Raw genomic sequence first — 25,083 nt, 5'->3', positions numbered from 1 at the left:
CCTCTTGCCACCACTCCCTCCCAGTATCAGGGTCTTTTCTAATGAGTCAACTCTTCGCATGAGATGGCCAAAGTATTGGAGTTTCAGCTTCAGCATCAGTCCTTCCAAAGAACACCCAGGACTGATCTCCTTTAGGATGGACTGGTTGGATCTCCTTGCAGTCCAAGGGACTCTCAAGAGTCTTCGCCAACACCACAGTTCAAAAGCATCAATTCTTCAGCGCTCAGCTTTCCTCACAGTCCAACTCTCATATCCATACATGACCACTGGAAAAACCATAGCCTTGACCAGACAGACCTTTGTTGGCAAAGTAATGTCTCTGCTTTGTAATATGCTATCTAGGTTGGTCATAACTTTCCTTCCAAGGAGTAAGCGTCTTTTAATTTCATGGCTTAGTGGCCCCCGTAATCTCATTTTCTTAGTTAAGAGTTTGACTAGTTTCTGAGAACTCATTGTTGTCCTCACTGTAAATTCACAGTTGTTCTTTCACTCCATTTTTCATTACTGATTAATTTCACTTATGTCATTAGATCTCAGTAATGAAATTATTTAAGAAGATACACTGAAGACTATGAAAGGCATTCCTTATAGATCATTTAGTATATGTAGTGTAATACTGTCCTTCAGGTCTTTTTATAATTTTTTTTCTTTTTTAGTTTTGTCTTCAGGAGTTGAGAAGACAGTTCCCTGGAAGTCACAGAGTCAAGAGACTAACGGGCATGAGATTTGAAGCCATGGAGAGGTAACTGAATCTTGCATATAGTGTGATCCTGTTTTCAAATGGCAAACATGGGGTCTTAAATTTAGGTCCTCCTGCACCAGTGGCAGCATCATTAATTATGCAAGATCTTTTGCTGCTCAGCTTCAGAATAGTGTCAGAGTACTTCTCAGCATCAATCCTCCAAGTTATTCCCATTAGGTAGAATTTGACATAAGAGAGGAATCCATTTATCATCTTTGGCCTCGTGGAATGGGATCATGCTTTGGATTAAGAACTGACTTCATATCCTATTACTAAGGATTTATTATCTTTTGGCCTGGAAAATTATTTAACTTGTTTAAGTTTTTTCAGTCTTATTCCTCTGTAAAACAAGAATATTACCAGCTTGTCAGGGTTGTTTTGAGAATTAGTAATGATATATGTATAGTACCCTCATAGGCACTCAAAATATAGAAGCTACTATATATACTTTTTTTTAATTGAGGTATAATTGATACAGGGACTAAGACTAAGGGGAAAATATGTTCAGTCATGTTCAAATCTTTGTGACCCCATGAATTGCAGTCGGCCAGGCTCCTCTGTCCATGGGGATTCTTCAAGCAACCCACTGGAGTGGATTGCCATGCCCTCCTCCAGGGGATCTTCCCAACCCAGGGATGGAACCCAGGTCTCCCACATTGCAGGATTCTTTCTTTACCTACTGAGCCACCAGGGAAGCCTGTAATTGATATATAACATTATATTAGTTTCAGGTGTATAGCATAACAATTTGATAAATGTGTATGTATATTGTGAAATGATTACCATAATAAGTTGAACATTCATCATCATAGTTATAAATTTTTATTTTCTTATAAGAATGTTTAAGATTTACTCTGTTAGCAACTTTTAATTATACAACACAGTATTGTTAGCTATAATAAACCATGTAGTAGTATGTCCCAGGATTTAATTTATCTTATAACTGGAAGTTTGTACCTTTTGACCACCTTCACCCATTTCTCCCAATCCCCATCCCCTCCTCTCACAACCACTAATCTGTTCTATGTATCTATGAGTTCATGTTCTCTTTGATTCTACATGTAGGTGAGATCACATAGTATTTATCTTTCTTGGTCTGACTTACTACACTTAGCATAATGCCCTTAAGGTTCATCCAGGTTGTCATAAATGGCAGAACTTCTTTCCTTTTTATGGCTAATATTACATTGTGTTAATATATACAGTTAAACTTTGAACAGCATGGGTTTGAATCGTGTGGGTCCACTTAATACATAAATTTTTTTTTTATAGTAAATATTACAGTGCTGCACCATCTGTAGTTGTTGAATCTGTATGTAGAATCTTGACGAAGGAAGGACCAAGTATATGGAGGGCCTATTCTAAGTTATATATATATATATATATATGGAATTTCAACTTGATGTAGGTTTGGTTTTTAAACCTACATTTAAGTTATTATGTATTATTTATGGAATTTCAACTGTGATGTAGGCTTCCCTGATTTCTGCATTGTTCAAGGGTCAGATTTCTTTATCTGTTTATCTATTGATAAACACTTCTGTTATTTCCATGCCTTGGCTAGTGTAAATATTTCTGCAGTGAACATGGGGCTTCAGATATCTTTTCAAGTTAGTGATTTTATTTCCTTGAGTGAATACCCTAAATTAGAATTGACTTTATCAAATGGTAGTTCTGTGTTTAATTTTTTGAGGAACCTTTATACTGTTTTCCATAGTGACTGTGTCAATTTACATTCCGTCTACAGTGCAGTTCCCTTTTTTCCACATCCTCTCCAAGACTAGGTATGTTTTGTTTTTTTGATAATAGTCATTCTAACAGGTATGAGATGATATCACATTGTGGTTTTAATTTTTATTTCCCTGATGATTACTGATGTTGAGCACCTTTTCATGTATTTGTGTGTCTTCTTTAGGAAAATGTATATTCAATTCCTCTGCTCCTTTTTACTTAGATTGCTTTTTTATTTTTGCTATTGAATTATATAAGCTCTTATAATATTTTGGCTGTTAACCTTTTATTAGATATGATTTGCAAATGTTTTCTCCCATTCCATAGGTTGTCTTTTCATTGTGTTGATGTTTTCCTTTGCTGTGCAGAAGCTTTTTAGTTTGATGTAGTCCCACTTGTTAACTTTTGCTTTCGTTGACTTTGCTTTTTGTGTAAAATTCAAAAAATCACCAATACTGATGTCAGGGAGCCTACCACCTATGTTTTCTTCCAGGGGTTTTATGGTTTCGGATCTTCTGTTCAGCTCTTCATTCCAATTTTGAGTTTTTCTGTGTGGTATAAAGACAGAGGTCCAGTTTCACTCAGCTGTTTAGTTTTCAAACATCACTTATTGAAGAGAGTGGTTTTTTCCTATTGTATATTCTTAGCTTCTTTGTTGTGAACTAATTGACCATATATATGTGGGCTCTCTGTTCTGTTCCATTGATCTATGTGTCTGTTTCTTTGTCAGTACCATATTGTTTTGATTAATATAGTTTTGTAATATAGTCTGAAATCAGATAGCTTGATCCCTTCATCTTTTTTTTTCTTACTCATGATTACTTTGGCTATTTGAGATCTTTTGTGATTCTATACAAATTTTAGGATTGTTTTGTTCTATTTCTTTGTGAAATGTCATTGGAATTTTAAGAATTGTACAGAATCTATAGATTTCTTTGGATACTATGGATATTTTACCAATATTAATTCTTCCAATTCTTGAGCATGAGCTGTCATCTCATTTATTTGTATCAGTTTCTTTCATCAGTATCTTAAATTTGCAATATATAGGGCTTTCAACTCTGATTAAATTATTTCTAGGTATTTTATTCTTTTTTATGCAGTTATAAATGGGATTGTTTTCTTAATTTCTCTTTCCAATAAGATTCTTATTAGTGTATTGAAACACAACAGATTTTTGTATATTGATTTTGTATCCTGCAACTTCACTGTTTGTTACTTGTAACAGCATTTGATGGCATAAGTGTTGATTGTCTTCACCTGTCTGGCAGTTTTGGATGCAGTGGCTTTCCCTGTAAGTTTAATTGTCTGATGGATCTACGAGTAGTTGGTTTGGTATGTTTATCTTTTTCTTGTGAGGATAGGAGTGATGATTTCCAGTCTTTATGTGCCAGAACAGGAACCAGAAATCTGAGTATCTTTTCATGCAGTTTTTGGACATTTATATATGTTCTTTGGAGAAATGTCTGTTCATATTTTCTGTTTTTAAATTGGATTAATTTATGTCTTTTTATTATTTAGTTGTAAGAGATCTTTATATATAGTCTAGATGCAGGTCTTTTATCACATATATTTGATTTGCAAAAATTTTCTTGCATTACTCAGCTTGTCTTTCACTTGTTCAGTGATGTCCTTTGATTACAAAACTTAGTTTTAAAAATTAAGTTCACTGTTTCTTTTGTTGCTTATCATTTGGGTGTTATTTCTAGAAACCATTGCCTAATTCAAGGTCACGAAAATTACACCTATTTTCTTCTAAGTGTTTTATAATTTGGGTTTTTACACTGAGATCATTGACACATTTTGAGTTAATATTTTTTATGGTATGAAGCAGGTGTCCGATTTTATTCTTTCTTTTGTAGATATCTGGGTGTCCTAGCACCAGAAAAAACTACATTCCCCACTGAATTGTCTTGGGCAATTAAATCAGTTGAATGTTAATTATGTTATGGTTTATTTCTGAGCTTTGAGTTCTGTTCCATCAATATATATGTTTATTATATACCACACTGTGTTGAATCCAATAATGATATTGTAGCTTTGTAGTAGTTCTAAAATTGGGAGGTGTGTCCTTCAACTTTGTCCTTTTTTTTTTTTTTAAAGATTATTTTGTCTATTCTCAGTCTCTTAAGTTTTTTTTTTTTTCTCTTAAGTTTTTATATTCATTTTATAGTCAGGTTGTTGGTTCTTACCTTTTTAACTTGGTGCTTTAGGTGAGACAGGGTTTACTTGTACTTCACTTGTAGTTTTTTTCTTGCAAGATTTATTGATACAGTTTTTCTTAACCCTTTTATTCCTTGACTTTGGCTTATTTGTTTTATCTGTGTATATTTTAATATCTTTGGATCTTCTCTGTTAGTAAGCAAAGGGCATGAATAAATAAAATAAAATAGTATTGCAGTTAGCAGAAAATAATTTTGAATCAGAGAGCAGAATGGAAGAAATCTGCAAAGGATTACTCCTGAATCAGTATTCTATTCTATTGGCACTTTTTTTTTTTTTTTACTTCAAATAGTATGAATTCCTAGACCATTCTTGAAATATATGGATAACAAAACACATCCCAGAGTCTAAGATGAATGATTTTTCAGATTATCTTTTTAACACATTTTAATAGAGATCATTTCTCTACCTTCTTTCCAATCATACAAAAAATTAATATGGTAGTAATAATTTATTCTTAAGTATTAACTCAAGTTTCTAGCGAACTTTAGTTTCTTTAAGCCTTTATACTTTAATTGAAACTCATATCATTTTACCTAGTAAGATTTTACTATTTTTCCAGAAAGAGTGGTTGTTTATGTGTTTTTGTTACATAGGACCTTTAACCATTTTCATACATGATTGTGTGAATTAGAATTATCTGTGACATTTAAAAAGTACATAGTTGCCTAGTCTTCACTCTACTGACATGTCTGAAATCAATAAGGGGAGTAATGCAGGACAGTAGACAGGTAGATTTGAGAATGTTGTTGACTCAAGATAAATTTTTATGGACCTTTAGTGTATTAATCAGGATTCTCTAGAGAAAGAGAACCAATGAGATGTGTGTGTGTGTGTCTGTACGCATGGGTGTGCATAATGGAGATTTACTATGAGGCAGATATGGAGGCTGAGAAGTCCCAAGATCTGCTGTTTTTGACCTGGAGACCCAGGAAAGCTGGTACTGTAATTCAGTCTGAGACCAGGTCTGAAGGGCTGAGAACCAGGCTGATGGTGTAAATTTCAATTTGAAGTCTGAAGGCAGGAGAAGGTGAGATAAAATGTCCCAGCTCTAGGAGTGTGAGGCAGTAAAAGGAGATGAATTCCTCCTTGTTCTTCCCTTGTTCTGTTTAGGCCCTCAAGGGATTGAATGGTGGCCACCACATTGGGGAAGGCGGTCTGTTTTACTAAGTACATGAATTGAAATGCTAATCTCATCTGGAAACACCTTTAGACATACCCAGAAATAATATTTGATCTGGGCACCCCATGATTGACACAGAAAATTAATCATCACACCCAGTTTTTACATAAATTATTTTTTTTAAATTATAACTTAAATATGTTTGAATGTAAAACTATTAATGCCTTATGTATATAGTTTTCAAACTATAAAGACAATGTAGGTTTTCTAATAAAATACCAAAAAGACTCAAAAATCTTAAGAATTCACATTATTAGTATCATTATATTAATGAAATGAATGGTTTCCTATTTTCCTCTGTCATTTCCAGTATATTTCCCAGAGGTTATATAGGAGGGAGAAGATCCCCAGGTGATTCTTAGGTACTTTGTCTTGTGAGAACCAGTGCTTTTTAGCATTAATTTTTGCCCTTGTTTATATACTTTATTGTTTTGTTTTAATATTATTTAATGATTTTATTTTCTGTTTTCTGTGGTTGCAGATTCTTGTGAGGCTAGCATACCTATAATCAAATATTACCATGTATTTGATTTCTAAAGTGATTTTCTTTTTCTGAGCTGTTGCTAACTCTGATTAACTTAGGATGTAGTGATGCTGTTTGGCCTTTGCATGGTATAATCACATTTAAAAATTAAGTCTGCTTTTAATTTTCTCAGTAGTCTGCTACCATTAGTTAAAATATTCTTATCTATTGACATGACTGTAATCACAAATACAGTCTTGATCATTAAAATTGTGGGGCAATGTTCGATTAAAGGATGTGTCATGTGATGATAAAGAATATTCTATGTGTTGAGTATCATTAAGAGAAAAACTTAAAAAATTATCATAGAGAACTTAAGAATAGATCTCAAGAGTATATCTGCTGTCCCTAGTTTTATAAACACTGCTATAAAAGTTTTTAAACATGGATTTTTGCTTTCTCTAAAGATCTTATATGGAAGTGAAGAAATTGATTGGAAGGGAGTTGGGGGATATGGATATGGTTAGGAAAGAATTTCAGAATCACTTAACTATCTCCTTGTACTCCAAATAAGATTACCATATATAGGAGTGTATTGTTAGATAAAGTGCTTTATGTGATTTCTGATGTATCACTCCTTTTGATTCACTATCATACAGTGTTTTATCCTGTCATATTTGATTATTTTTTCACTTGATAAATTTGTTGTTTCCCATGTGAGATTGTGAACTGTGGAGTTGGAAAAGACTTTTTTTTTTTTTACTTGTATAGAATGCTTCATTTATTTTTTATTTATTTATTTATTTTTTACTTGTATAGAATGCTTCATTTATTTTTTTTATTTTTTGAAGTGTTAAGAATTTTTCCCCTTTATGATAACCCTATATGCAAAACAGAAAAAGAGACACAGATGTACAGAACAGACTTTTGGACTCTGTGGGAGAAGGCGAGGGTGGGATGTTTCAAGAGAACAGCATGTATATTATCTATGGTGAAACAGATCACCAGCCCAGGTTGAATGCATGAGACAAGTGCTCAGGCCTGGTGCACTGGGAAGACCCAGAGGAATCAGGTGGAGAGGGAGGTGGGAGGGGGGATCGGGGTGGGGAATACATGTAACTCCATGGCTAATTCATGTCAATGTATGACAAAACCCACTACAATATTGTAATTAGCCTCCAACTAATAAAAATAAATGAAAAAAAAAAAAAGGAAAAGACTCTTGAGAGTCCCTTAGACTGCAAGGAGGTCAAACCAGTCAGTCTTGAAAGAAATCAGTCCTAAATATTCATTGGAAAGACTGATGCTGAAACTGAAGCTCCAATACTTTGGCCACCTAATGCGAAGAACTGACTCATTGGAAAAGACCCTGATTCTGGGAACGATTGAAGGCAGGAGGAGAAGGGGACAACAGAGGATGAGATGGTTGAATGGCACAGTGACTTGATGGACATGAGTTTGATCAATCTCCAGGAGTTGGTGATGGACAGGGAAGTCTGGCATGCTGCATTCCATGGGGTCGCAAAGAGTTGGACACAACTGAATGACTGAACTGAACTAAACTGATATGAGGTTGTAACCCAACAAAGTATATTATGTGTACATACTTGGTTTGGTCGCTAAGTCGTGTCCAACTCTTGCAACCCCATAGGCTGTAGCCCAGAGGGCTCCTCTGTCCATGTGCATGGGATTTTCCAGGCAAGACCAGAGTGGGTTGCCATTTCCTTCTCCAAGGGATCTTCCCAACCCAGGGATCGAACCCAGGTCTCCTGCACGGCAGGCAGAGTCTTTACCGACTGAGCCAACAGGGAATTCCTTAATAGGTGCTTAATGAATTGAACTGTACCAGCTCAACTAAGAAAAACTCTCATAAATATTTATTAAAGGAGAATTAACACATAGATTGGGGCTTCTCAGGTGGCTCAGTAGTAAAGAATCCCCCTGCGAAGCATGAATTTGATCCTTGGGTTGGGAAGATCCCCTGCAGAAGGAAATGGCAACTCACTGCCATATTCTTGACTGGGAAATCCCATGGACAGAGGAGCCTGGCAGTCTACAGTCCATGGGGTCACGAAAGAATCAGACATGACTTAGCAACTAAGAAAAAAAATACTTATATGATTTCCTTGTGAAAATATTTGTTAAAATTAAACTTAAAAAAAAATACTTTATTTGCTGTAATTCTAGGTGTAACTGGGACCACAGAGGTATCTCTTTGAGCTGTAGTTTTTACCTTTGTATTTAGACCAAGTCAAATCAGTATGTTTTTGAAGTAAGTTTTTCTATAAATATTTTATTTATGATTTTTTTTTTGTTTAGAAAATGACATTGTATCAAACTTACTATTATGTGAAGGTCAGAAGATGCTTAGTAGTAATTGTAAATACTTATAAAGTCTTTCCAGTTTAATCATTTTCTGTATTTACTATTTGTCATTAAATTTTAAGGTAATGATTCTTGATATTTCTTTTTCTTTTTAAATAGATATGATGATGCTATTCAGCTATATGATCGAATTTTACAAGAAGATCCAACTAACACTGTAAGTTAGCTGGTTGTCCTGAAGATCAGTTAATTCTGTGTTAAGAAGTGAAATTATTTTACAAATAATGGAAAAATACACATGGAAACATACTTTGTTATTTGAAATATCTCATGCTGGGTCACTTTAAAAAAAAGTAGGTTTTAACTCTTCAGTTAAATTTGGCTTACAAGATCTCTTATTAGAAAGCAGCTAGTTAAAATTTAGATAGAATAAATTTTATGTGCTTGTAAGAACAAACACCTGTCAGAACTTATAGTTTCTGCAATATTTTGAAGTTTATTAAATACTAACTTGTTTGGGTAGTTATATTTTAGTTGTCTTATTGAAAAATGAAAGATGTCATCTTAGTAATTAATGTATGGAATTAATTAATGAAAGGCTTTTTGGTAGTATTACCTGTTCTAAAAATATCATAGTGGAAAAAAAATTATTTTTTTAAATATTGAGAACATTTTAGTTTACTGTATTGGTATAATGGCTTAGATTATTTCTTTTAATATAATCCCACCCCAGGGAAATTTTCTCTGGAAACTTCCTAGGTGTTTTGTAGATATTTAAATGGTAAGGATTCTCAGAAAACAGAAATTCAGGGAAAAGTTTTGACAACTGCAAGCTTATATATTATTAAAAAGCAGTTAATTTAGATATCCCAAATATCTAAAAAGTTAAAATTGAAAAAAATTTAATAATCTTTTAATTTTATTTATCCTAATGTGTTGCTCTCTGTTTTAATAAAACAATCCCTTATAAAAAGCACCATTTTTCTTTTCCTAAAGATTTTCTCATGTACTTATTTCAGCTGTAAGATTTCACCACAGTTTTAAAAGGTATTCATTTTTATTTTGCAGCCATATATTGAAAATATGATACCAGATTTCTGAAAAACTTGTTTCATGTAATTTTCTCATGCTAGTTTAAAAATCAGTAATTTGTAATGTATTTTTTGAATTAGAAGTCAAATATTTCTGTGTCAGTTTAAGTTGGGCATATTTCAAAGAAATTAGTTCTCTACAGGTTCTAAGATAATATGTAACTAAATATTATCCTGTCTTTGTAGTACTTTCCATGTTTTATGGGTTGGCTCCCCTCAGGTTATCTGAGGGGGTAGTAACTAAATCATTTGGTTGTTTGGTAAACATTCTATAACAAAGTGACTGAATTCAGCTTTGTTAGATGTATTATTCTTTCATCAAATATTATTTTTATCTAATCTTCCCTCAGTCCCTTCTGTCCTTCTGGAAATATTTATTTGAGTATCTGTCAGAAGCCACCAAAGTGTTGGTGTTACTAAAAATAAAGACAGTATTTCTGTTACCATATCCATAGAAAGCACTGTGGTAGACATTAAGGGAGAACAACAAAGCCATATAAGACCTAGAACTAATAAAGTCTGGTAGGGGAAGACTTTACTTACATTAAACAGTACAGACAGAGTGCCTAAAGAACTGTGGATGGAGGTTCATGACATTGTACAGGAGGCAGAGATCAAGACCATCCCCAAGGAAAAGAAATGCAAAAAGGCAAAATGGTTGTCTGAGGAGGCCTTACAAACAGCTGTGAATAGAAGAGAAGCAAAAGGCAAAGGAAAAAAGGAAAGATATACCTATTTGAATGCAGAGTTCCAAAGAATAGCAAGGAGAGATAAGAAAGTCTTCCTCAGTGATCAATGCAAAGAAATAGAGGAAAACAGTAGAATGGGAAAGACTAGAGATCTCTTCAAGAAAATTAGAGATACCAAGGAAACTTTTTCATGCAAAGATGGGCACAAGAAAGGACAGAAATGGTATGGACCTAACAGAAGCAGAAGATATTAAGAAGAGGTGGCAAGAATACACAGAAGAACTGTACAAAAAAGATCTTCACGACCCAGATAATCACGATGGTGTGATCACTCACCTAAAGCCAGACATCCTGGAATGTGAAGTCAAGTGGGCCTTAGGAAGCATCACTATAAACAAAGCTAGTGGAGGTGATGGAATTTCAATTGAGCTTTTTCAAGTCCTAAAAGCTGAAGCTGTGAAAGTGCTGTACTCAATATGCCAGCAAATTTGGAAAACTCAGCAGTGACCACAGGACTGGAAAAGGTCAGTTTTCATTCCAATCCCAAAGAAAGGCAATGCCAAAGAATGCTCAAACTACCACACAATTGTACTCATCTCACATGCTAGCAAAGTAATGCTCAAAATTCTCCAAGCCAGGCTTCACAGTATGTGAACCATGAACTTCCAGCTGTTGAAGCTGGATTTAGGAAAGGCAGAGGAACCAGAGATCAAATTGACAACATCCGTTGGATTGTCAAAAAAGCAAGAGTTCCAGAAAAACATCTGCTTCTGCTTTATTGACTGTGCCAATGCCTTTGACTGTGTGAATCACAACAAACTCTGGAAAATTCTTAAGGAGAAGGGAATACCAGACCACCTGACCTGCCTGTTGAGATATCTGTTCACAGGTCAGGAAGCAACAGTTAGAACTGGACATGTAACAACAGACATGTAACTGGACATGTAACAACAGACTGGTTCAAGATAGGGAAAGGAATATGTCAAGGCTGTATATTTTCACCCTGCTTATTTAACTTACATGCATAGTACATCATGAGAAATGCTGGGCTGGATGAAGCACAAGCTGGAATCAAAATTGCTGGGAGAAATGCAATAACCTCAGATATGCAGATGACACCACCCTTATGGCAGAAAGTGAAGAAGAACTAAAAAGCCTCTTGATGAAAGTGAAAGAGGAGAGTGAAAAAGTTGGCTTAAAGTTCAGCATTCAGAAAACTAAGATCTGGCCATCTGGTCCCATCTCTTCATGGGAAATAGATGGGGAAACAGTGGAAACAGTGACAGACTTTATTTTCTTGGACTCTAAAATCACTGCAGATGGTGACTGCACCGATGAAATAAAAGATGCTTGCTTCTTGGGAAAAAAGTTATGAACAACCTAAAAAGCATAGTAAAAAGCAGAGACATTACTTTGCTGACAAAGTTCCATCTAATCAAAGCCATGGTTTTTATAGTAGTCATATATGGATGTGAGAGTTGGTCTTAAAGAATGCTGAGAGCTGAAGAATTGATGCTTTGGAACTGTGGTGTTGGAGAAGACTCTTGAGAGTCCCTTGGACTGCAAAGAGATCCAACCAGTCCATCCTAAAGGAAATCAATCCTGAATATGCATTGGAAGGATTGATGCTGAAGCTGAAACTCCAATACTTTGGCCCCCTGATGCAAGGAACTGACTCATTTGAAAAGATCCTGATGCTGGGAAAGATTGAAGGCAGGAGAAGAAGGGAATGACAGAGGGTGAGATGGCTGGATGGCATCACGACTCAATGGACACGAGTTTGAGTAAAATCCGGGCGTTGGCGATGGAGAGGAAGGCCTGTCGTGCTGCAGTCCATGGGGTCACAAAGAGTCAGACACGACTGAGCGACTGAACTGAACTGAAACATTAATGTTACTGTGTAGAAGTTTCATGGTTATAGCCATAGTTATAATTCAAGCTTTTATACTGTAGGGCTTTGCATTGTCTAACACTGACTGAATGACTCTTTCGTCGATCTTGTGCTCCTGTATTCCTGGATATCCAGTATAAAAATGAGGTTATTCATTAAAGTTTTAGGGAACTCTCTTTCCCTCTCATATGCATTCATTATTCTTTCAAAAAATATTTATTGAGTGCTTGCTATGTGCTTGGTATAGAGACTAGAAGGATGATTTAGACATTATCCTTGACTTTGGTTTAGAGAGATAGCATGATATACTTAACAGATTGTAGACCTTGAAATAGACTTGCTAAATCCTGATTCTTTGGTGATTTGCTGCAGTATTTCTGAGCCTTGTAGGCCTTGATGGTTGAGTATGGCTTAACTAAGACAGATGACGGGCTGGGGAAAGACATCATATTCCATGATGTAATGAGTAAACCTTAGCATTATTAAAGTATACGACCTACCTTGGGAGAAAAGAAAAAAGTGATTGAAGTAGAAGTTTCAAATTTACGGAGGTTGCTAAAATGGGTCATCTCATCTATTTTTTAAAAATTGTGAAATGCTCTTTTGAAAAAAGTAGTATGTACGCATGTTAAAAATTGCAAACAGTACTAGCGTATATGTTGAAAAATAAGTCCTCCCATCCCAGATCTCAAGCCCTCCTTCACTTAGGCAAATGTCTCTTAAGAATTTTTCCAGAAATTTTTTTCTCATGCACACACAAATAGGTCTTTATGCGTGTGTGTATGTGTATGTGTCCCTTTTGATAGGGAGAATGGTTGGAAATGCAGATGGTGGCATACTCTACCTTTTAAGTGAAAGTGCTCAGTTGTGTCCAGCTCCTCTGTCCATAGCAGTTTTCAGGCAAGAATACCAAAGTGGGTTGCCCTTCGCTTTTCCAGGGGATCTTTCCAACCCGGGATTGAACCTGTGTCTCTTCTTTTTTTTTTTATCTCTCCCTTTCCTCCCTCCCACTCCTGCTGAACTGTATCTCTTGCATCTCCTGCATTGGTAGGTGGATTCTTTATCATTGAGCTCCCTGGGAAGCCCCAAACTCTACCTAAGTCTATGTCAGCACATCCTTTATCTCATCCTTTAAGTCGCTGCATAGCATTGTAGTATATGGATGTATAATCCTTGTTTTGATGAAAAACTTTCTTGAACTAGTTAAGTCCCTTTGGTATCTGATACATTCCTCCCAGAAGCAGTGTTGCAGTGCGTGTCATTTGTAGAATAGATTCCTAGAAGTGAAATCTGAGTCAGGAGATCCATGTGTCTTAACAGTTAAAAGATACTGCCTAATTTCCCTCCACAAAAGCGTTTTAGTCATCTGTACTCACTCACATGGTATATGAGAGTGCTTCTTTCCCAGTGTCCTCCCACATGGTGTATTACCAGCTTTTTTTCATTTTTAACCTTTGCCATTGTAATTAGTTAAATATATAATTTGCATTATGAGAGATTCTGAGTATCTTTTAATATGCTTAAAAGGCCACTTACCTTTTTCTTTTTGAACTGCCTTCTTTAATGCAGTTATTTCATGAAATTTCATTTCTAGTCTTGTTGAAGAGAGCATGGTTCTAGCGCTCTGCATAGGTTCAACCTACCCCTTCTTCACCACTGATTCACCACTGAGGAAGGCTAGGGCTTTAAGGGGCAATATTTTATATCTTTTAGTTGGTTCATTGTCCTGAGTGATTAGCAGTACAAGAAGTTCTATATTTGTGAACAACCTGGTATGTTATACTTCAGAGTTTTTTTTTCTGCATTATCAGTAAAGTTTTTATTTCTTTTTTTGATTTCTTCTTTTAATTTGTGGTTGATTTGCAATGTTCTTTTTGTTTCAGGTATCAGAATAGTAAGTTGAGTTTTTTTTGTAGATTATTCCTGTATAGGTTATTACATGATATTGAGTATAACAGAATTTTAATTCTTAGAAAATGGAGCATGAAGTCAAATTTGATTGGCAAAGTACCGCCAGATTTTTTGTTTTAAAGATAACTGTCAGTAATGTGGGAGATGGTTTGAAAGGGGTAAAAAGAGATGAATTATGTAATTTGGAGACTGTTCTGTCTTAGGCCAGAGATTATGGGACTCTAAGGTGGCTTACTGGTAAAGTACAACCTAGAACTCCTTCTACCCCAGATGTTGAGACCTCTAAGGCTTATGCCATGACCCTTATTTTGGAATTAGATGTAATTGCCTCTCTGCCAAGTGTGAAGATGCTTTTATAAGGCCATATTTCCCAGGGTCATGGAATAAGCCTTGGAAGCAAAAGAACCTGGAATTCTGCTTTCCCTCTGTTGCCAGTGGTCTTTCTGGGTCTCAACATCTGGGGAAGGGGTTGCTCTGCATTGTACTTAACTGGTAGACCTTAGTCCTTTAATCCTTTTCTAGGTTCTTGCCCTGTGTGGCCTATTTTTTTTTTTTTTTGAAGATGTAAGATGTCTTTTAGGAAAAAATTGATAGCTAACTATAGTAGATAATGTTACAGAGATATGTAACAATTTATGATCATAAGAACTTTTTGGCATTTCATATTTTACAGTAGAAATCCTGACTCCATTATTAAGATTGCTTGTAAAATGTGGAGCAGTTTTCATTTTTGACTTAAACTGACTTTACAAAGGTCGATCTAAACAAGAAATTCAGAAGAATTCAAAACATTTGCATAGTTCATAAGATGTGGAAAAAAATGTGAGAAAGAAATATAAATGGAAATTGATAAATAGTTAAGACTCAATGTTTAGTCTAATGGTATTTAAACTATTTTGGCGTATGATTAACGTATAATAGACTGCACATATTTAAGATGTATAATTTGATAAATTTTGACGATTGTATACACCTGTGAAACCATCACCACAATTAAGGTAGTGAACAGAATCATCATCGTCTAAAGTTTTCTTTGCCCCTTCTGATTTTTGTATTCATATATATATGAATATATATATAAATATTCTTTCTTGTAGGATATAATTAAATTACAAACAGTTTTATCCTTTTGGGTCTTTGTGAGATAGGCCCAGAACATTGTTTATCCTGGGACTAATTATTCCCCAATAGGTCCATCTTAGTACTCTATCCACTGTCCTAGGAATCATGGCATTTTCCAGTCCGGCTGGTAGAAAAAGACACTGTTCCCCGCCTTGTGTGAGCTCTGGGGCACTTTCCCCCCTAAATGTTTCTTTTAGATCTTTTCTTGGCATTTAACGTTTCCTCGTACACATACACTGGTCACTACTGATCAGTACTACTCACTACTCCAGGGGATCAGTATTCTCATACACGTGCACCGATCAGTACATTAAGTACTGAGTACTTAAGGGGAACCCTGGAGATTCAAGGGAAATCTCTTTAGAGTCTTGTATATTTTTCTTTCTTTTCCTGTACTCTGCCCCATGAACTCTAACATGTTTGATCTTCTTGGACTCTTGAATGCTTTCTGAACTCATGGCTTCATCTGGGCTCAACCTGGTTTTCTTTTCTTGCACAGCACCCTTGAAACTCAAAACAGTGAACCAGGGCAATAAAAATAGGGCTCACCTTGTTTGTTTCTGCCTGTCAGGAATCATCTCTTCTTTTTTTTTTTTTTGCCTGTTGTCCTCTGCCTTAAAAATAGTTGTTACATATATATTTATATATAGCTACAATTGGTATTTTCAGGCAAGAGGATAAAACTGTTCCCTGTTACTTCATCTTGGCTGGAAATGAAATCCCTGCTTAGTAGTCTTTTTAAATGATCATGATAAGTGAAGTTTTTTGTTTTCCAAAATGTTGTATTATTTTTCTGTAGAAGGACTGTTGTGTGTGAATTAATGATATATTGTTGCATGTATGATACTGATTGCCATGTAGGTTTTTCTTTAAACTGTCATGTGTAGTTTCATTAAGAAGACTGATTTTGTATAGTTGAAAAGTTTGTCTTTAACCTTAGAATACTAGGAGATAGGATATTGTATCTTAGGTTTAGAGTGGTTTAACAGTATATTGCTTATATAGTAGAGATTTGGGAGCATGTTTCCCAAATTGGTTAATAAAACCTTATATTTAAAATCTTTGCTTATACTTCACTGAAGTGTTTGTTCGGTGGAAAACTCTTTTAGTTTTTAAAATAGACTATTAAAAAGTTAATACCAATTTTTTTTTTGTTTTACATTATTTTAAAATTGTGGTATTCCACCTACTACAAATATCCATGATTCAAAGTAATAGTAACAAGTTAATTTGTAATATCTCAGTTTTTCTCAGGAACTATGGTCAATGAATATAGAATGGTAATGAGAAATTTGAGATCCTACTTCTCATCCTTCCTCTTTTGATGCATTTAGGTTGTTTAAACCTCTTATTTTCCATTCATGAAAGGCTTTTTAATTTTTTTTTAAAAAGGCATTTAAAAATAGTAATTATCTATGAAACACTGGTAATGCTTTGTAAACAGTATTCTACAAAATGCTACTGTCCTAAAACTTTGGTGTGTGTTCAACAGTAGAGACATGATTCTGTTGTCAAATCACTGAGAAAAAGTTAGTATGAGGTGTATTTTTTAAAAAATGAAACTCATTTGTGAATAATGGTGTCCATTACAGTGTTCATACCACATCTCTTACTATGACTATAGAAGTACTGGTTCCTATTCATGTTTATGGTTTGACTTTTTGCCTCTTATTTATGGAATTTGAATGCAGTATTTTCAACGGGTTTCACGGCATCAGTACAAAATCATTTTAACTGATAAAGATCCTATAAGGACTGGGGCAAGTTACTTTTAGAACTTTACTTTTACTTTCCTTCTGAAATCTTTATAAATTGAGACTTCTTGTATTTATTATGGTCCTTTCATTGTTCTAAATAGTAAAATTATTTTAAAAAATATTGCTTACTATGTGGCAGGCATTGTGGTAGGCCTTCGATATGAGCCATATAATCAGGATATATATTTTTAACAGGTGTCATTTTTTTCATTACCAAAATATTATTATCACTATTATTATAAATATGGTGCTTGGTTTTATTTATTGTAAGTCTCTTAATTTTCTCTGAGTTTTTTTGACTTTCAGTTTTTCAGAAAGTCCACCTTTCCACCCCAGGACAGATAGATCTTTTGATCTAAGGAGGCTTCATTCATTTTACTTTCCTTGTCTATATCTTGTGGAGTGTGTGTTATTTTAAAGAATGACAGTCATGTTCATAATTAAACAGAGATAAAGGGGATGTAAATTTAATAATTCACACAGCACCCTCCAGTCTCTGATTGTTCACTGTGGCCCCAAACATAAAGTCTTGATTATACATAGTGCTGCTTTTTCTCCTGAGTTCTTCCTAATATCCAATGTCCTCCTTCCATATAGTTTTCTCTTCTGCTTTCTTTATGTCTACTTGCATCTTCTATTTCAGTTCAGGTATCACATCTGGAACCCTCTTTGCTGTCTTTCCACCCCTTCCCCTCAGGCTATGTTAGGATCTCTTCTATGTTGTCACAATATCCTAGGTACCTCTATCATTGTCTTTTTATTTGATGTATCTTTCTCTTATCAGACTTAACTCCCGAAAGGAATTATCTATTCCTTTTTTTATTCTTATTTTCACTGTCTAGCACAGTACCTGGCAAACAACAGATGTTCATTATGTGTTTGATTAATGTGTAAACAAATGGCATTTATTTTTCTATTTATATTTGAAAAGCTTTAAGATGCAAGTTTTAAATGTTTTGTATATTATAAAAATATTTCTTTCAGAACCCATTTTATTCTTTTGAAAGACTTTTAGCTAGATTTTTCTCTTAAAATTGTGAAAAAAGTTATTAGAGGCCATATTTGTATAATGACATTCAAGTGGCCACAGTAAGATTATTTTCTAATCTCCACTATCCCTCTATCTCTTAAGATACAGATCTTATGAATGAGACAGAGTAAAGGACTTTAGTCTGGATAAAGATTAAGATTCCCTGCTGGCTTGTAATTATCCAAATCTGGATGGTTATTTATTTGAATGAAATGATGCATATATTGTGTACATCAAAAGTAAAGCACATGTGATTGTTAGAGGAATGTTTGAACTCCCCAGTGGGATGTCATGGGGTATGTTTATAAACTCTCACTAAGCAGTAGTTCTACAATGGAATTTCATTGGCATTGAGATAATAATTTGCACAGTCAAATTACCTTCTTTACAAAAACCCAGGGAATCATGAAGGCCTAATCCTTTATTAATGTCAACCCACAGGCTGCAAGAAAGCGTAAGATTGCCATTCGAAAAGCCCAGGGGAAAAATGTGGAGGCGATTCGGGAACTGAATGAGTATCTGGAACAGTGAGTGTCTTACAAGAGGATTGTGTTTTGTTATTCTGATAAATCTTTTTTAATTAAAATGGAATTTGCATTTGATTTCCTTTTTGCTTCCATGCTGTTCATTTACAGAATATCTACACATTAATTTTTTTTCCCCTTACTCTCACCAGATTTGTTGGAGACCAAGAAGCCTGGCATGAACTTGCAGAACTTTATATCAATGAACATGAGTAAGTCATTAAACACATAAAATTTTGCTAAGAAATGCAATTTTCATCACTATATAAGTTCAGGAGGTATAGTAGTTTCTGAAGGATTGGTGAGAAGATATGAATTGTGTCAAATTAACAAAATAAATAAATAAATTGACAATTTGTTGGTTATAATATGTGAATTGTTTTAAGTAGGTCAATTGTGTTTTGCTAAATTATTTTTTTTTGGGAAATAAGTTTTCTTTTAAATCCAGAGGGCATTCTTTGAAATTAGAAAGGCATGTATTTGCTGAGCTAAGGTTATTTTTAGTGAATCAAAATTGTGAATTTTTAGAATTTAAATTGTTCTTATATACAAAGAGTGTTATACTCCCTGCTGTTGAAAAATTCTGTCAATTGTATGCATTTATTAGCCTTAGCATGAAGAGAATCAACTCTTCTGAAGTAGAAGCATTCTGTTGCCTGGGTGAAAAACCAAGAATAATCAAGAATGTTGAATGTTGTAGGAACTTGCTTATTGGGTATTTAATGTTTTTGTTAGCTTTTTTTTTTATTGCTGCAGTGACAGGAGGAAATCCCAGTGTGAGAGGATTAGCCCAGTCTTAGTGCAAGTTTTCTAATATCACAGCATTAATGCTAACCTCTATCTGGAGGCAGGTTTTGTTTTGTTTTGTTTTCCTTAGTTCTGAGTCTGAAGTATATCAGATTGTTTCTTTCATCCCTTTTGAGAGAATAGAATCAGATTCTCATGCGCATATTCTTATTGTGCATGAATACTTAGAATACTTAACCTCATTCTCATAGTACAAAATAGCTGACACAGGAAATAAAATTGAATGAAGACACTTGTCTCTTGCCTTTGTTCAGGGCTATATGTATATGTAAAATGAAGAGTTAAGGTAGTTATATGTATAATTCTAATAATAGTGGGAGCTAAAATAAAAGTAATAGCTGTCATTTAATGAATGTGTACTGTATTCTGGGAACCATTTTTCAGTTCTGTTATACATGCTGGCTATCAGATGCTCTTTGTTTTTTAATAGGAAGTTATTTCCTGAGTCATGTTAAGTATATATATGGAGATGTTTATATGATTGTAAATGTAGTTAGATTTCTCTTATATGTGTAAGAGTGGTAGTGTATTTGGTTAAATGGTCATGTTTCCTATTTTCATTGTTTTAAAGGCAACATTTATAAAGTATTGTTGTTGATATTCAGCTGCTAAGTCGTGTCTGACTCTTTTGTGACCCCATGGACTGCAGCACGCCAGGCTCCTCTGTCCTCCACTATTTCCCAGAGTTTGCTCAGATTCATGTCCATTGAGTCACTGGTGCTATCTAACCATTTAAATAACATGAACTGAATTTTTGGAGTGCAGTAAAAAAAAAAAAATTAACAGTGGTTTTAATTTGTCCCTAAAGCAGATGGTAGTTATTTATGTTTTGTACCTCTTGAAGATTTTGTGATTAAAACCATCTACAGAAATTTCAAATCATCAAGGAAATATTTTCTTTAAAGAAGTACCTAATACAGAAAATTTGGAAAACACAATAAAGAATAAAGACAAAGACCAAAATCATGTGTAATTGCATCATCCTAAATTAACTACAGTTTATATTTGATTTTTTTCCTTCAATATCCCTTGAAATAAAAAGGAACAATTATCTTTTGTAGCTTATGATTTTCACTTAGTTATATTTTATCAAAAATTCCTTATTACAGAAAATATTCCACAATGTGATTTTAATATTATTCCATCTTATTAATTAACCCTGGTATTCCTAACTGATTTCTTAGTAAAATATAGTAATGATGTACTATCTTCATTTTATTCTATTTGTTTTTAAGAAGTAAAATGTTATTTATAGATGGCATGATTGCCAATTTAGAAAATTCTACAGAGTCTACAAAAAAGTCACTAGAACTAGTAAGTACAGTAAACCTGCAGATAGGATATCACTTATATAAAAATCATATTTGTAAATACTGGCAACAAACAGTCGCAGTTTTAAATTAAAAGAAAGCATTCATAATAGCATAAAACACTTTGGGACGTGTATTTTTTTTAAATGTAAATTGTTTGTGTGCTGAAAACTACAAAACATTAATTAAAGAAATTAAAGAGCACCTAAATAATACCAAATTCATGAATTGGAAACTCAGCATTGTTTTGTTTGTTTTTAATTGAAGTATAGTTGATTTACAGTGTTAGTTTCAGCCATATAGCACATTGATTCAGTTACACATGCATGTAATGGTTGTCTTTATTTTTAATTGTTTCCTTGGGCTAAATTCCTCAAAGTAGAATTACTTGATTAAATGATATATGCGTTTTTTAGTGATTTTGATAAATCATTCCTAGGTGTTCACTAGAAAGGTAGTATCAATTTACTCTCACAGCAGAGTTATTAGAGTGTCCCCTTAACAACAGTGAGTGCTATTGTTCTTTTTAATCCTTGCAGCTTTTAATAGGTGAAAATTGGTTGCACTTTTTTAAGGAGCTCTTTATATAAGTGATATCAGCTAATACTGATTTTTTTAACTTACAGAAAGTTTATATTTTTAGATGGCTAGATATATCAATTTATATTGCTTTCAGGTTTTCTATCCTCTAAGAACTATATAAATATATTATCTCTTTTTTCTTCTACTTCTTTTATCAGTTTTACTTTTTTGCATGTATTTGAAATATTTTTATAGTTCTTAAATAGGTTATACTGTATTTTTAACCTATCACTAAATTTATTATTTGCTTCATCTTGTAATAACCACATTCAGTTTTGCTTTGTTTTGGGTCTCTAAAGAGTTTATTGAGATATTGTTGGATAGAATCTTGGAAGAATCACCAGAAGTCAAGACATACAAAGACAGAACAACACCTGAAAAGTAATTTCTTTTTATGGGAAATGATAATTATGTTCTGCATATTCTTTTGTCTTGTATTACAAAGCTCCGTTTGGTCTTGAAGCTAGTTATTTACAAAATGACTGTTTACTTTTTCTAATTGAACATTTAGAAAGAATATTTTAGATTTAGGGTGAGTGAAAATAAATATCTTCATATTTTTTGAAGCTATTTGAAAATTAGAATGTTCACTTAATTCATTTAATTTGTTTCGGCTAGTCATTGTGGTAGATGGGATGTTTTTGGTAGAAGTGGTAAGTTATTGTCAGATATCAGTTTACCAGAGTTTTGTGGACACAGTGGCAAAAATGTAGCAAATTAGGAATTGCTTGATATATTTAACATTCTGAAATTCTTTTCTGCATTTTAATAGTTATAGTAAATCACAGGCAGATTGCTAATCTAGATCTAGACTTTTTTACTCAAAACAGATTTCCACAGTAGGATGCTAATCTCAGTCTATTTAGTGTTTTTATAGAGAAAAGGGGATATAAATTTTTGCCACATACATTTTTAATATCTTTAAGTTGCTTTTATTTAAATTTGCTTCGATTTATAAATTCTAGATACAGTTATTCCACTGGTATATTTCACACCGGTTGATCATATTGAGACACTTGTTCTAAATATAAAAACTTACAGTTTTTGCCTTAACCCCAATAATACATTATAAACAGAATTGTGTATTTTAAACAAAGATACTGAATTTCTTTTTAATGTGATTTATTGTTAAAACGGGCTATCAGCAAGGAGCAGTTTTTAAAAGTTAATTATGAATGTCATTATTGTAGGTCCAGCTTTACTGTAAGATTCTATAACAAAGGGAATTATCAAGATCTCGTAAGGAAAAATCATAATACTGATAAAGCAATCTAGGAGCAAATACTGTAACCTATACATATGCTTTTATGTGGAACAGAATAACTTCACAAACACTTTAGTTGCTCACTCTAATGTAGTAATAACAGTGGTTATTCTATTTTAAATGGATTCTCAGTATTTTTACTTCTCTAAATCTTAATTTCATTGAGTTGTTGTATATAATAAATTAATATAAGTATCTGGAATGGTCAATACCATCTGGATGATATATACCATCCTTCGGAGAATTTTGAAAATAGTCGTCACTTAAATCACTTTCTTATGGCTCGGTGCTCTTGGGCACCACTGCCTGAGAAAAACTGGATTAGGCCATTTCTTGCTCCTTCCAGCTCTAAGTTTATTTGATTCTATACTTTATCCACAAAATTTGTTTGATTTTATATTTTGTAAAATTGGGGGAAGGTATCCCCTCCTTGTATGTGATGTTAATACTAAATAATTTTTGACAAAAATATCTTGGCATTAATTTTTCATTAAAAACTCCTGTATACCCATTTTATCTTACTTAATGCTATGTAAGAATCAAGAGTCACAATTTTGCTCAACCACTTAAATCTCTGAGAACGTTTGTTCTTAGAGTTAACATGAATTTTTGGTGTTACCCTAGTTAAAGGAACATATTTAGAAGGGAATTATCTTTTTGATGAACTTGAGTGTTTAAGGTAGAGATGACTTCCTTTTCTATACAGTGATGAATAAATATCAGATTGATAGTCACAATAATTTTGTTCTAGACGTTCACTCAGTTTGTTCAGTAATTGTATAGCTATCATACATTAAGAACTAATACTAGGTTTGGGGCATAAAAATGAAAAGGGTTAAATAGCAGTGTGATTTTTCATGAGAATTATCTTTGAATAAGATCATTAATAAATCTAAAATGCTGTGATTTGGGGAGATCATTTGGGGAGGGTGTTTTTGGGTCCTTTGGCCCTTTGGGTTTGATTGCTGTATCCCTTTGCTGTATCCCTTTTTATGTTACTATTGACATATTCTTAAATACCATCACCACCACAATTTTTCATTGTAGTGTGTAGTGCATATAGGCAGTATGCTTAGTAGTTAAGAATATAGGTTTTCTGCTTATTTCCTAAGGTATTGATGGAATTAAATGAGTTAATATTTGTAACAGCCAGAAGGTACATGATACATAATAAACACATAAAAACAGTTATCTATTATTAGTTTTGCACGTGTGAAACAACAGCCTACATATTTTGAAAAGTGAGAATATCAGACATTAGTGTAAAATAGGTACCTTTTTATGTTGACAAATGTCAAAATTAATTTTAGTAGCCTTTTTTCTGTTACAATGTCATCACTTCCTCACTGGGACTAAACCTTATAAAACCTGTGTTCTTTACAGGATTTCCTGTAAATATTAAGGATATTTACATGACCTAAACATATAAAATACATTAAGGAGTAAATTATAGTCATGTGGGATAAAGCTGTTTTTCCAGAGCCCTTTGAGGCAATTTTTTCTTTAGGTTTTTTAGTAAAGATTTTGTTTCTCTGCCACATGATTAAGTAGTAGTAGAGTGCATATCAGAACCACTAACTTGATCTATTTTTCATGGGCTTAGAAATTTGTAACTTTGTCATAATTTTGTATATGATAGTAACCTTAAGTAATGAAAAATCTTAAGGTCTTCGTCATAGAACAGGTTGGTAGATACATGTCTGTGAAAGATTTTTAATGAATAGAGAATATTTAATAAAATGTTTATTTCCTGATCATACTTTAGCTATTTGAATATTAAATTATCAGTGGATTTCTGGAACTTATTTTACGTATAAACTGATCCAGGATCTTGGAGACTATGTTGTTAATAATGTTTGAATGTCATTGTAGTGGACCAATTTTGAAAATGTAATGTCTTTTGATCATAGACTGCTTTAGGATTTAAGCTTCTGTTTATCCATTTCATTTTTAAAAAAGTGGTATTATTTGTATTTATGAATTCAAGATAAGTACTAATAAAACTTTAAATTATTTTGGGAATAAAATGTATAATATCGCTAAAATTGTTTTAAAATCATTTTATGGTGTAACTGACATACTATTCATGACTTTTAAAATTGGTGTTTTTCAGCTATGCTAAAGCAGCCTTTTGTTTAGAGGAGCTTATGATGACTAATCCTTACAATCACTTATACTGTCAGCAGTATGCTGAAGTAAGTGTTTTCAAAAACTAGTTTTACATGATTTTAGTTTTGTTGGTGGTGTATATTGTGGAACTAAGAATATGTCCTTAATGTCAAGCAAGTGTATAAATATTTAAGACATATGATGAAAATTGATTTGTGAAAGTAAAAGTTTTAAATTGTTAATATTGTAATGGAAATACTGATTTTTCAATTAAATGCCCTTATTTAAAATAGTGAAAGTCTTTTTTAATTGTATTTTTAAATTGCATA

General features: G+C 33.4%; 1 protein-coding gene across 2 annotated transcripts in view; it reads left to right on the top strand.

Moving 5' to 3' along the window:
• The window catches only part of EMC2 (ER membrane protein complex subunit 2), a 49,000-nt gene that overhangs the window by 9,318 nt on the left and 14,599 nt on the right, over positions 1–25,083 (top strand). For both annotated transcript variants that reach the window (XM_043483682.1, XM_043483683.1), the window contains exons 4-8: positions 657–742; positions 8,827–8,884; positions 18,600–18,685; positions 18,835–18,894; positions 24,759–24,840. In XM_043483682.1, coding sequence (XP_043339617.1) covers positions 657–742; positions 8,827–8,884; positions 18,600–18,685; positions 18,835–18,894; positions 24,759–24,840 — 372 coding nt within the window. The remainder of the gene's footprint in view (positions 1–656; positions 743–8,826; positions 8,885–18,599; positions 18,686–18,834; positions 18,895–24,758; positions 24,841–25,083) is intronic.

Source organism: Cervus canadensis, chromosome 12 (assembly GCF_019320065.1).
Source record: "Cervus canadensis isolate Bull #8, Minnesota chromosome 12, ASM1932006v1, whole genome shotgun sequence".
NCBI classification, from domain to species: Eukaryota; Metazoa; Chordata; class Mammalia; order Artiodactyla; family Cervidae; genus Cervus; species Cervus canadensis.
The sequence above is the reverse complement of the archived record's forward strand: the minus strand, read 5'-3'. Positions and strand labels throughout refer to the sequence as shown.